We start from the raw sequence: 12,435 nt of genomic DNA, 5'->3' as shown, positions 1-12,435 counted from the left end.
TGTTCATACGAAATACCAAATAAGCAAAAAAGCCTAATCCAACACCTTGAAAAAAAAAAAAAAAAAAAAAAAAAAAAAAGAGCTTACGTTTGATTCCGTCGCAGTAGCGATATGTCCCTTTGAAATTGTGCCTCACGGGCTGTTTTGTAAGCTTGAAAACGACTGTCTATGCCAGCTCGATGACAACGAACATGCACAGACAGACACGTATCAAAGCTGACCTAAGGCTCATATATAATGTATCTGTCTCTCGCAGAGTGTTGCTTGAGCTCATGTGAGTGATAATCCATTGTCTAGGGGCTCAGTCGTGGATTAGCTCCGAGCCTTCAAGTCATCCACTGTTGACAAAATATATGCGAAGACAAGGATCAGCGACAAGTTCAAAGCGAGATTCTCACGGTCTGATCAGCCCATGAGCTTCTTCGTGTACCAGCTCCCCATGGTACCTTCTTCTCAGCTCACATATTTGCCTTGGGCTCATTGACAAGCAATGAGTAAACCACTCATGCGAGCAGCCCGTGAACAGAACCAGGTATGACCCATCAAGGCCTGTCTAGGTACTCTGTACCGTTACGCTGCTTGTAAATCGAAAGTCAAGTACTGAGTCTTGTCTCTCAATCTCAGCTAATTTCTCCAAGTATAGAGAGGCCACAAGTGAGTGTAAAAATGCGTGTATATGGAAATACACTCGGTTCTACTTCCCGGTAAGACATGTCCACTGCAATCCAATCAATCTCATCAATCAAGATCATACGGCTTGCCTGACCAAGGTGAAGCCTGGCCGGGGATTCGCCTTAATTGACAGTGCATGCGATTCATATGGCAGCACGGTCCAAGCTTGCAGGCAGCAGCTGGTCCATTAGACACATGATGTCTGCGGCCAAGTGGTGCTGCGGTTAGACCCGTGAGTCAACTCCATATCCTCGCAATTATAGAGACGGGCCGGCACGCGACGTCCCTGATCGCAGCGAATCGCGCCGTGATACCTGGCTTCACATCGAGGGTCATGATTGTTAGTGCTCCTCCTCTATCCACAGGCTAAGATCTCGACTACGCCGCACCTCACTAGTTGACGAGGCTTAGCATGACTGAATATTCAACTCAATTCGGCATTTCAGGATGGGTAAACATACGTTGGTTGCGCAGCTATCAGGCGAGCCGGGTTTCCTAATTTACTGCGGCTAGTTGCCTTGCTCGAGTGGAGTTTGCGCGAAGAATGTTATATATATTTCACCAACGGCAGGTTGTGGTGTATGTGAGGTCTCTAAGCAATGAGATGGATATAGTCACGCATGGGGACTGGTATATTGTGGGTGGAGTTTAACTCCACGCATGATGACCACTAGACAAACCTACGGTGAATGACACATTTTATGTTAGAATTCAGTATTGTGTAATTGTTAGGAGGTGGTGGCCAAGACAGAGGCGGCCATCTTTTGAGACCTCATGCTGTGATGTGTGGCTGTGGAGATGTGGGGTGTTTATACAGATTCACGTCACGCCTTGGCACCGTGGTGTGTTTGAACAAACACCCCGACCGATCTCTGGTTGGGCCTGGGACACGGTCGCATGAGGAAGGCTGCGTTGCGTCGAACTTTCGGGAAAGACCTGAAAGGGAGACCAATCGACACGAAGGCAGAATCTGTCAGTGGCCATCGAATATGTCGCTTAATGCTGGATGTCAAACCTGTATCTGTTGGCTGGATGAGCGTTATGATGGCAATAGGAGAGTGCCGCAGGGAAGCCATACACGTCAAGGAAGGGGGCCAAAAAGGGACTGAGATCCAGATGCCGCCATGCGGCCTGACCAAACCGCCGCCACTTTTCAGATGCAACAATGCGGCGAGTGGAAACATCAAGTTAACGACGGAAACAAAAGAGCCAAGAGAAAAAAAAAGAAAAGGAAAAAGAAATTTGCAATCAGATTAAAGACAGCTGGAAACAACAATATTGCATGCAGCTGAGTTGGTTGCCTGGCCTGGCCATATATTTCCAAGTATGTACGTATGTCTGTATGTATGTATGTATGAATGAACTGACAATGACATCCATCCATCCCATGGGTTGGCATATAAGGTGAATGTAGGTCAACTGAGCGGTGCAATCTGCAAGCGAGCAGCAGACCCAGCAAGCACATTGCATCATTAACCAACCGTGTGATAGGCGAAAATGAGACATTTAGCGAACCACTTACACTTTGCTCGTCGCAGTACTACATCTTCAGTCGGGGGCACTCCAGCGGACGGGAGGATTTCTTTAGTCGATGGCTGCGCTTGTTCTTGTGTGGTGCGGGCCACTTGAACTGGCTAGGTGGTTTTTGTTGGTGAGGGTTTTGGTTCGTGATGGCGCTTCGGCGCTTGGAGTTGGACCATAAGTGGCTGGAATTGACGAGGCGATGTGCGGCACTGGGGCAAGCAAGGCTCGGTCGTTGGCGGTGCTTGTTCATGATTGAGGCTGTAATAGTGCAAATCCGGCAGCTAATGCAGCAGCAAGGTTGTAAGTATTTGGCAGCTAGGGAAGGTACCCACCCACACCCACACCCACACCCACAGCCACCTGCCTGCTCACGAGCAAAATACGTCGAGTAGGTACCTACCTATCCAAGGTAGGTAGATATCTTGGCTATCTAATGGCTCAAGGTATGGGATGCAGAATAACTTCTCAAAGCGGTGTGATAGAGCTTTGCAGCTGATAAACAAACAAAAAATTCGGACTTCTTGTGTGCAACATACCAAATATAGTGAGGGCTTACTTCGTCGTGTTCTCTACAGCATGTTCTGTTTAATTAATGCGTTCATCAGCAATGAACAGTTGTGGGGGAAGGCACTTTCTAAAACAGACATTCCAAGGTTCTCCACAGAGTATCCACTAGAGCTACGGAGCAAGTAGGCAAGATCCATATTCTGGGTAGGGCCCCGCCTTGATAGATGCCTAGGAAGAGAAAAGGAAAGACATGCAATAAAACTTTCAGAATGAGCTCGATTGGACGGTGGAGTGAGTGTGCGGAGGAGGAAGACTGTTGTTGCAATTTGTTTTTGTAATAACACAGACGGAATCTTCCGTTACAACGACCTCTTAGGAACCTCCACTGCCTTACCAACCTTACCTACCTCAGGTACCGAGGTCATTACATGCACAGAAGATGCACTCGATTGGTGATTCTGTTTTCAAGCTAAGTCTGGAGCCAACTCGCGAGCGGCACCTGCTCTGGATAATCGTCTACAACCAGGTAAGCGAGCACACAAGATCGGCTCAGCATACAATCCCACTTGACCCCTGTCTGGCCCCAGGAAGATTAGGCATTGATTCCCCACTAACTGCTTTCAGATTCGGCTCTAGCTCTGGGTAGTTCACAAATTTGTCTTTTTCTCTAAGATGCGCTGGGTAATGCGACAAAAAAAAAAAAAAAAAAAAAACATGTGGGATCTTTTGTTCCTGCTTCTCTAGACGGGCCGAGCGTAGAGATAGAGCCCGTCACGGTGCCACACAGTGGCTTTGTACTCCTCGAGAGGCCGGTGTCACTATACCTAGCACAACGCCCACCTACCTAGCCCGCCCGGATCGAACTTGGCCCACGTCCTTGCGCGCTGGAGACGCAGGAAAGATCGATATCACAAGCTCAAGCCAAATTATGCCTCTTCTGAACGTGAGCAGTGAGTGATCTGCCCTCAGACTTTTGGTTGTCTGACCTCACAAGCTTAGCCGCCGATTTTGACGCTGCTTCTTAGCAGCTAAACAAACCGTCTCATTATTTGAGCTCTCCTCTCGTTCTCAAGGTGCCCTACCCTTTGGGATAGACTACAGATGGCGGAGTTGATTTTATGATATAGCACCACAGATTCTATCTCAACTACCTCAAGACCAAGCGACAAGTGCGACCGGGGCATGTCGCAAGGGTCAAACCTGGCCCCCCACAGGCGAAACTTTTCTGGACTGTTCCTTGTCTTGAGCCCCAATGCCTCTTGAGCCAAATCGTTCACCTCGTCATCAATTCACACCGAGGTGGCACTCTCGGTGTCCAGAGGCTTCTTTCGAGTTTGCCAGTAGAGCCTCAAGTTCGGGATAGCCCTTTGCTTTCGACTCGGACCGAGCATCATAGCAGCTCGCAACTAATTTCGGCTTCCAGGGTACAATATCCTTGGCAATGTTTTTTTTTTCTTCGTCCAGCCTGCGGGGAAAAGGCTTGCTCGACACTGATCAGGTCTAGCTTGTCCTGATGTGATAGGCAACTTTCAACCTTGATCCCTCATCGATGTGGAGGTCTCGCCAAATATACAAGGATTTCCTGGTGATGTACCACTAATCGGATCACGGCCGGGAACCTATATATACTACTCACGTCGAGATACGTTGAAATGAACGGCAACGTGGAGAAAACCATGTCGGAGGTCCCCTGTCGTCATGGTTCTTCCCGATCGGACCATTGACGACGAGGGGGCAAAATTTGAAAGGGCAAGAAAAAAAAAAAAAAAAAGACTGTGCGCAATCGCGACATAAGATGTCACAACAGAGCCGCAACCAAATGGGCGCTATCTCAACTGTCTCTGTCGGTTTGGTACTCGATAGCCGTTACTGTGCCTCGGTGAAGGTGGATATCGGTTATCATCACCATACCTCAATAAGCGGTTCTCAACACCAACCAACCTAAGAAACGACATAAATCTCCAGCACATCTATCCAGACAATATGTGTGCTCCCTCTCTCTCGTGCTGGTTGGACCACTTATGTTTGCGTGCTTGTACTGAGAAATAAAGGTCAGTAGGTACCTACTCAGGCAACTAAGTACCGGTACGAGCACCGAGAACTCGCCAAGCTAACAGACAGCCGGGGCTTGCAGCGTTTTTCTTCCTTTCATTTTTTTCCCTCTCTTCTTCTTGCTTCCCACTATTATTTTTCCCCTTCTCCGCTTTCTCTTTTTTCATAGTGATTTATTGCCACAGGTTAAACAGACAGGCAGACCATAGTCTGCTCTAATAGGATTCGACTCCCATGCTGCATGTTGCAACCAAAGGCTCCCTAACCGTTTAACCACACCCCTGCTTTTTTCTCTTCGCAATCCACCCAATTAGCCTTGAATTGACGTCGTCTTGGCCACAAGTCCCTTGTTTTCCTGTTCTGTTTATTTTATCTCTTTTTTTCATTAATTTTAATATTCATGTTCGCTGTCCAGTACTAGTCTGTGCCTGGCATGTCAGATCAAGTTGGTTCTGACATCTTGCGATCCCAAATGCTTGGTTGTGCCGCAAAGCCAGGGACAAATGGTTAAATTACATCTGCACCTCCTACTCTCCTTGTCATTTCCCCCCACGGCCGGTCATCGCCGGATCGCTTGACATTGCTCTTGTATATAGACAAACCAGTTCCCGAGGCATACCTTGCCCTTGCGCGGCCACAAAAGGTGGCCCGGGTGTGGACGCAGAGAGGCCTGCATGGGAAAGGCCCCCAATGACTTTCTTTTGACCCACTGCACTCCCATGGGGCTGCCTACACACCCGCACCTACCGTCCAACGTTGAACGTTGTGCTACGAGCCCATTCGTTCACCTAGCTGGCCACTCAGTCAGTCACTCACTGTCTGATTCTTTCTGTCTCTGTCTGTCTGTCTGTCTGTCTGTCTGCCTGCCTGCCTTAACTTTTGTGGTCCAAATGCCCCTCTCAGATCAAGCAACGCATCCAAATCTCGGCGTTGCTCCAACAGCATGTTATAGGGCTGCCAAAAAGACCGACCCTGCTCTTCATACACCCCATGATAACACAGATGACTCCCTTCCAATACACCCGTCCTAATATGCCTGCCCGTCTGGAATTAACACTGCCCAAATCAAGCCGCAAAAACGGCCATCAAAGAACCAACTACATACCGGGGAGTAGTCATTAGCCTTGCGCCGCGCACCGGGCTTCTCATAGAGGCCGGAAGACGGCCACAGCCAGACTTCATACGACAACGACCACCCTCCAAGGACCAAAGTACACCTCCAGAGCATATGTACAACGCGGACTATATCTACTGCTGCCGTCCCCTCCCAAGCACCGGCAAAAGTCCTGTACACGACACCATCAGTTCACTGATCAGTCACAGCTGCTATACGCGAGAAAGCAAGGTCCTTCTACCAGAGCAACAGCAAAGCTTCATCTGCAAATCTATTCAGTCCTTGCCGACAGCCATATACTCATCGCCGTGCAAGTCACACCACTCGTCCTGCGTCATGCCTTCGCACTACAGCAGGTCTCAGTGCCGCTGCGTCGTCTGGACCCTCTATTACACACGCTGCGGTCACTATGTTGACGCCAGCAGTAGCCGTGACTGCACCGCGAGCACTCACAACCCTACCGAAATGGGCTGCGAGGAGCGCGATGGGTACTGCATGCAGCCCGACTGCCCTGCATCATATTCAGGCAGGTCAAGTAGACGGAGCAGGCGCTAGTTCTAGCCAGCCTCGCAATGTGAGTTTATCATTCATTATATCAGATAGTGACCTGTCGTTGTGGCTCAAGCTCACCAAAGCCTTGTTACAGAAACCGACCTCAACGTGATGGCTCTCATGACACTGCCAATTCCCCCCCGAAACACGGGAGCAATCATGTTCATTGGACTTATCGACTCTCAACATCCACTCAACCGCCGGCCTCCGATATGCGCAATTTAGACTATTTCTCCGCAAGGCGTCGCAAGACATCCCAACCACTACGTCACCAGGCCGTTCTTCAACTCCCCTGGTAATTTGTGATATTCTCTCGGCTCTCACTTGGAACATTTCCTGTTCAGCCACCACGCTCCCTCTTCATGATTTCTAGAAGTTATATATCTGCTCTGAACACTTTCTCATTTTGGTGCTTTTTCTTTTTTTTTTCTGCCTGTACTTGAGCGCAAGCTACTCGGATTTTTGTTTTTCATTGTCCATACTAGCATAGGCCTTGCAGCAATTTCATTCTTGTAAATATTACCAGACACCAAGTCGGCAGCGAATTTTTTTTCAGAGTTATACAATCCACAATACACATTTGCGCAATCTGTTTGAAAAAAAACTATAAACACGAAAATGCACTGCGGCATTTGGCCAGCCATCTCCTACGAAAGATGTGTCTGATCCATACTTTCAGAGAGATAGGGTGGGGAGTGTACCTAGGCAACCTTGCACACACTACGTTGAGCCCATGTAGGAAAACCAAGAAAGATGCAGGGGGGAAGGAAAAGGTAAGTTAGTTCGGATGGCACAGGAACAACGGGAACCTGCCCGCATGCCCGCTGTCGTCTAGTCTCTACCCAGGCTAGGTTGTCTAGGCACCTTGACCTACCTACCTAACCTGCCCATCTACCTTGCCTAACCAGGTAGCGCGGGTCCTTCCCGAAAAGTGTGCACGGTGCTGATAGAGAACAATTAACCGTCTTAAAAAGCCCTGCAGGATGGCGACCAAGACTGATCCAGACGGGATGGGATGGGATGCTCGCCAGAGGATGGAGCCTTTTTTTTTCGATTTAGACGGGCTTGTGCAGTGTGCTTCGGGGTGGGACGTTTGTGTGGGAACTCTTGTTTTTTTTTTTTTTTTTTTTTTCTGCTTGCCTATTGTAACTAGGTAAGGAAGGTAGGTGCTGATGGTGATACCTGTGTTTCCTCTTTAGTTCCCGTACACTGTTAGCTAAGCACTGTAAGGGCACATGGCAACCCCTGTTCAGATCCATACCGGGGTCGGTGACCTCATTGTCACCCATTGTACTCTACAGAGTGCTGCGGATAAGGAAGGTACCTGATGATCATTCTTTTTTTTTCCTCTGGTATTTTTTCATTTTGCTTTCCCACCTTCACTCTTGGATTTTGGAGAAGACTACACCTTGGCCGGTCTATCTGTTGTGCTGCACACCCTCCCAGCATCTCACCGAATTTGTATGACAATCTATCTATCTCCCTTGGCCCATATTTTATATGTGTGTTCATCTGTTTTTCTGTTTTCGCTCCCCCGCCTTGCAAGTTCCTTTGTTCATACAAATGCGCTTAACAATGCCTTTGACTGCCTCCTGCCCTGTGGAAATTGCTTCTCAGCTCATGCCCAAAGGCCTTGTTTGATCGTGCGGATCCCGCATGCATATCTCCAACATCATGTGAGCAGAGCTCCATAATGATCTTGGCAGGCTCAATCGAGAGAGATGGAGACGCCGCTGTTTGTGTGGGCTTTGCTGGACCCCGCTTTTTTTCTTTCGCATCGGGTGGGTTGTGGCAGGGGGGCCAGAAATCGAGGCCAGGCATTCTTACCTACCTTCTCACTCTACTCCCCTCGCAGTTTCCTACTGGGGCTTGTACAACAACCCTACGTACCCAGGCAGCTAAGGCACTGAGCGACGAATCAATGACCGCTATTTGCTAGTGTACGGCCCTTCTTGGCTGAGCCTACGAGCCAGGAACTAGAACAAGTACATTTGTTCTATAAGGTATTACTGTGCACTGGTTCGGGAAATCTTGGTTTTGCATTTTTATCTGCTGCCAACGACCAACCTTTGCATCAGTGTGCCGTGACTCTAGTCTCTAGAGCTGTCGACTCACGCATGCAACTCCCCACTCCCTCCCTTCCTCTCCCTCTCTTTTCTTTTCTTTTCTATCTCTCCCTTACGGAAAGCCCGAGATGCAAAGAAAGGGCTACCTACCTACCCTTGAAAATTTGCTTGGGACGATATGCAGTCAGACGCGCGTTCGGATGCAGACCTAGGCACGTTTCCACGATGATTGCAACTCTGCTCAATCAATATGCGATTTGCGCTTGAGGTCGGACTGAATTTGATACCTGTAAGGATGACACAGGTACCAAAAAAGGGTTGAGAGGGTCGGCAGGTGCTCTTTGTTCTTGTTCTGCCATATCACTCGTCAGCTCATGCTGTCTTTTTCCTCCCTTTCAGCGGCCACCTCCATTTGGAAAATCAACTACGTCTGCCAAAAAAAAAAAAAAAAAAAAAAAAAAAAAAGTCATGGGTGCTCTTTCCAGTGATCAACCAACAAAGCACCTCTCTGAAGGGTGGCTTCAAAACCTGTCTGGGTAAGGTACTTGAAAGGTAGCTGGCCACCCCCCCAACCAGTGATCCATTGGTAGGAAGTACAATGATTGCTGGGGAAAGGACCGTACCGATGCACCCACCCACACACTCAGCCAGGCACACATACAGTACACATTCACAAGGCTCACGCGCAACAAACAGCCCGGTCTTGAAACAAACACACTCTAGCATATTCTTATCGATCCGTCCCGGCACATCATATGCAATCCATCCCTTCTGGCTGGTGGCATGTTTGCAACTGCCGTGATAGTCCTGTGTGTCCCCAATGGCAGTTTCGCCTACATAGCGGTGTTACTTGGGGCTAGGCCATGTGCCCGCTCATGAACGGCTCACGGAACAGCACAAAGCAAACAAAAATCGACAAACATGATTAATGCCATGCATACAGCCAACCGGTTTGACCAGCATTCACGCTACGACTGTGAACTTTGTTTGCTCTTTTGGCCACTGGGCAAGACCATTATTGATGGTGACTATGCTATGCACGCATGCATGCGTGCGTGCGTTCTTTTTCCCTTTCTTTTTTCTATTGCAGGGTGGGTCAATACTACCTTGGTCACATTCAGGTCCTCGTCAGCTGCAATTATTCACGTTCCGTCCGACCTTGCAAAGCATTGACAGGCTCACGAAGATGTGGCGTGCGCCTAGCCAGTCTGTTACCGATAAAATTCACTTCGAGTTCTGAGATGATGGGAAGGCTGCGCACATCACAAGTGATGCGGGGGGTGGGCCAGTATCTGCAGTTCATGGTGTGCTCATGTTGAACACACTTGCCGCGTCGGGAAGACAAGCATGTTTTGGGTTCCGGCGTATACCAAGATGAGGTACGCTCCCTTTCTCCGTGCTCTGTCCTCCTCTTACGTTTGCTCGATGCATCTTCGTGGCAGCACCAAGGCACCATGTAACGCTGCTATGTGAGGATGGTGTCACTTGAGATGACCTTAGACCGAAGACCTCGGAGACTACGCCAACAACGGTTGGAAGAATGAAGCTGTGGCGCTTGGCCAGGCGACGTAAACGGCCCAAGCGACATAAGCGACATAAGCGATCTGTTAGTCGTAACGGGAATACTTGCCGTTTGTTCTTTTGCTCGGTCAAATCAACTTGTCCTCCTTCTTGTTCTCTTGGCTTTTCTCCACATAGGAAGTATAACTCCGACTCGTCCTTTGTAAGACGAGGTTGCACGTCGGCACATACCAAACAACGACCAATGGGATGGTCGCACAAGAACCAAGAAGATCAGAAAGTCCAGTTCATGGCGGTCTTTTTGCGCAGCATATGATTGCATAGTTGCCGGCCGGCCGTTGTTCGCGCTCGAGATTTCCTATTGGAGGTTTGCATCAGGAATTTTGATGACGGATGAGCGCAGTAGCAAGACTGGGCCAAAAGATTGGTCGCAGGGTTTCTATTGGGCGGGTCCCTCCAAAGACTCACCCGACCGTTCGGAGCCGCGCTGCATCCTTGTCATCCAATGTTTACTTGGTTGGCAGGCTGTAGAGGAGGTGGGCAAAGTGGTCTGATTGGACAAAGTCGCGGCTACTGCCTTATGAGTTATTAAGTTGTTCCAACCGAACAAGCTCTCCCCCATTGCTCACTCGAACTAGGGCTGCAGGTCAGGTTGCATATTAACCGCCCAGGCCAGTGTGACGGGCTTTGCATTTTTTAAGCGCCTCCAACGCCTCCGAAATGAGAGACGGCAGCATCAGTCAATCACCGGCGATGGAGACGAGGTGTGCAGATCGACTTTGATTGCTGCTGTGAGGAGAGCTACCACAAAAGGTAGGAAATCACGACGCGCTAGCTGTCACGACCCAAGATGGATGTCCATTTTCGTGTTGGCGTCTTGGTATATCAAGTCCCCGGTTATACGTCAAGGCCAATGGGATGTGAGGCATTGGACGACTTACACCGCCTAGCCGCGCAGAGGCGCCCAACAACGGCAACAGAGCAACATCACTGGAACAATCTACCGCGCTGTGGAGCTGCGAATGGATTCTTCCTTGGATGAACACGTCGGAGTCTCTGCCTCTTGGGCAACAACTGGCTCTCCGTCAGTAACCCCCCTTGCTGGGCCTCCGTGAACGCGGATGACTGACTCTACTTCCTTGGAATATGTGGAATTTGATGCGGTCAAAAATCCCGCTCAGGTCTTCAGAAGATATGTAAATGTTACCTACCTTACTTGCCAGGTACCTCTTGATATCGCTTGGAATGGCAGCTATGCCTGCCTGACGAAGCCTTCCCAACAAAGGTTAGATCAACGTTTTGTTTCCACGATCCCTGCTGCGAAAATGTATCTGGATTTTCACTAGACTAACATGGCATCGAATTCGTCTCCCAAACGGGTCTAGACCTAATACACCAAGTAAGTTGTCTTACCCTTTGAGTATTCGCAAGGGTGCTGCCTTACCGAGCTTCTGCACTCTTGAGTTCCATACTCCCGAGCATCACATCCGAAACCGCGAGTCTAGGCCCCAGTACGGCTACGAAGGAAAGGCTCTGATGCCCAATGTTACCTTGGGCTCTGTTTACATTTCCCACTTCGAAGTGTGACTACCTGTATGCTGCAGGCAAATAGGTCTTGGTGTGATCTTCTCGTCCTGTTTGTCCCTCCACATCTTAGATCTACACCCATCTCATCACCCACTTTTTCGGCCTCTCCCCCCTATACATCTCATTTCTATACCACCTTCCCGACAAGATGGAAGTCAAATTTGCGAGAGACGTGGAATGTCATCGGATCCATAGTCTCGGGACACTACAAGACAAACAAGTTTCGAAGGCTCATATCCAGCCAGGTGACACCGTCATTGGCCAGACTGAACCCCCTGCATGACTGGCAAATTACCAAAGCTAGTTTCCATCATCGGTACACCATCTCATCAGTTTCCCCTCTCAATGACCATCTATCTATCCACCACCTTGCATACACATATGCGTCTCCTATACCAAGACTGGGCTTTTGTTGGCCTGGTTTGCGTCCTCACCTTAAGCGCAGCCGCGCGGACCGTCACTCTCCGAGCACCTAACGACAAGCGTTGAGCTCTTTTTATTATGTTCATCTTTACTCTCTTCACTTTTCAAGAATAATAACAATAACAAAAACAACAATATCTGGCCACCTTTCACTCCGTAATACCCAAGCTGTGATGAGCTGCATGGCAGGCCAGAAGTTTTGCACCGGATGGCCCACAACTATGTTTCTTGAAATTATCATCCTGAATATGAATGTACGTCTAGTTACCGACCTCTACTTAGATAGGGTAAAAACGTCACACGCCCCTCCCGAGGGGCTGACATTCCAAGGAAAAAATAGCTCGACAGCTGCCCCCCTTTACCCTGGGCGTCCACACCCGAGAGCTACCTCATGATTCGCAACACCTGCGCGGGCTG

General features: G+C 49.1%; 1 protein-coding gene across 1 annotated transcript; it reads left to right on the top strand.

Annotated features, from left to right (window-relative positions):
• Positions 1–5,983: 5,983 nt before the first annotated feature.
• Positions 5,984–6,424, top strand: PpBr36_00320 (uncharacterized protein; the record flags this gene model as incomplete). Its single annotated transcript, XM_029887513.1, has 1 exon — positions 5,984–6,424. One exon carries the CDS (start codon positions 5,984–5,986, stop codon positions 6,422–6,424), a length of 441 nt encoding a protein of 146 aa, XP_029751630.1.
• Positions 6,425–12,435: the final 6,011 nt, after the last annotated feature.

The sequence above is a fragment of the Pyricularia pennisetigena genome, chromosome 2 (genome assembly GCF_004337985.1).
Source record: "Pyricularia pennisetigena strain Br36 chromosome 2, whole genome shotgun sequence".
NCBI classification, from domain to species: Eukaryota; Fungi; Ascomycota; class Sordariomycetes; order Magnaporthales; family Pyriculariaceae; genus Pyricularia; species Pyricularia pennisetigena.
This window is presented reverse-complemented; position numbering and strand designations above follow the sequence as displayed.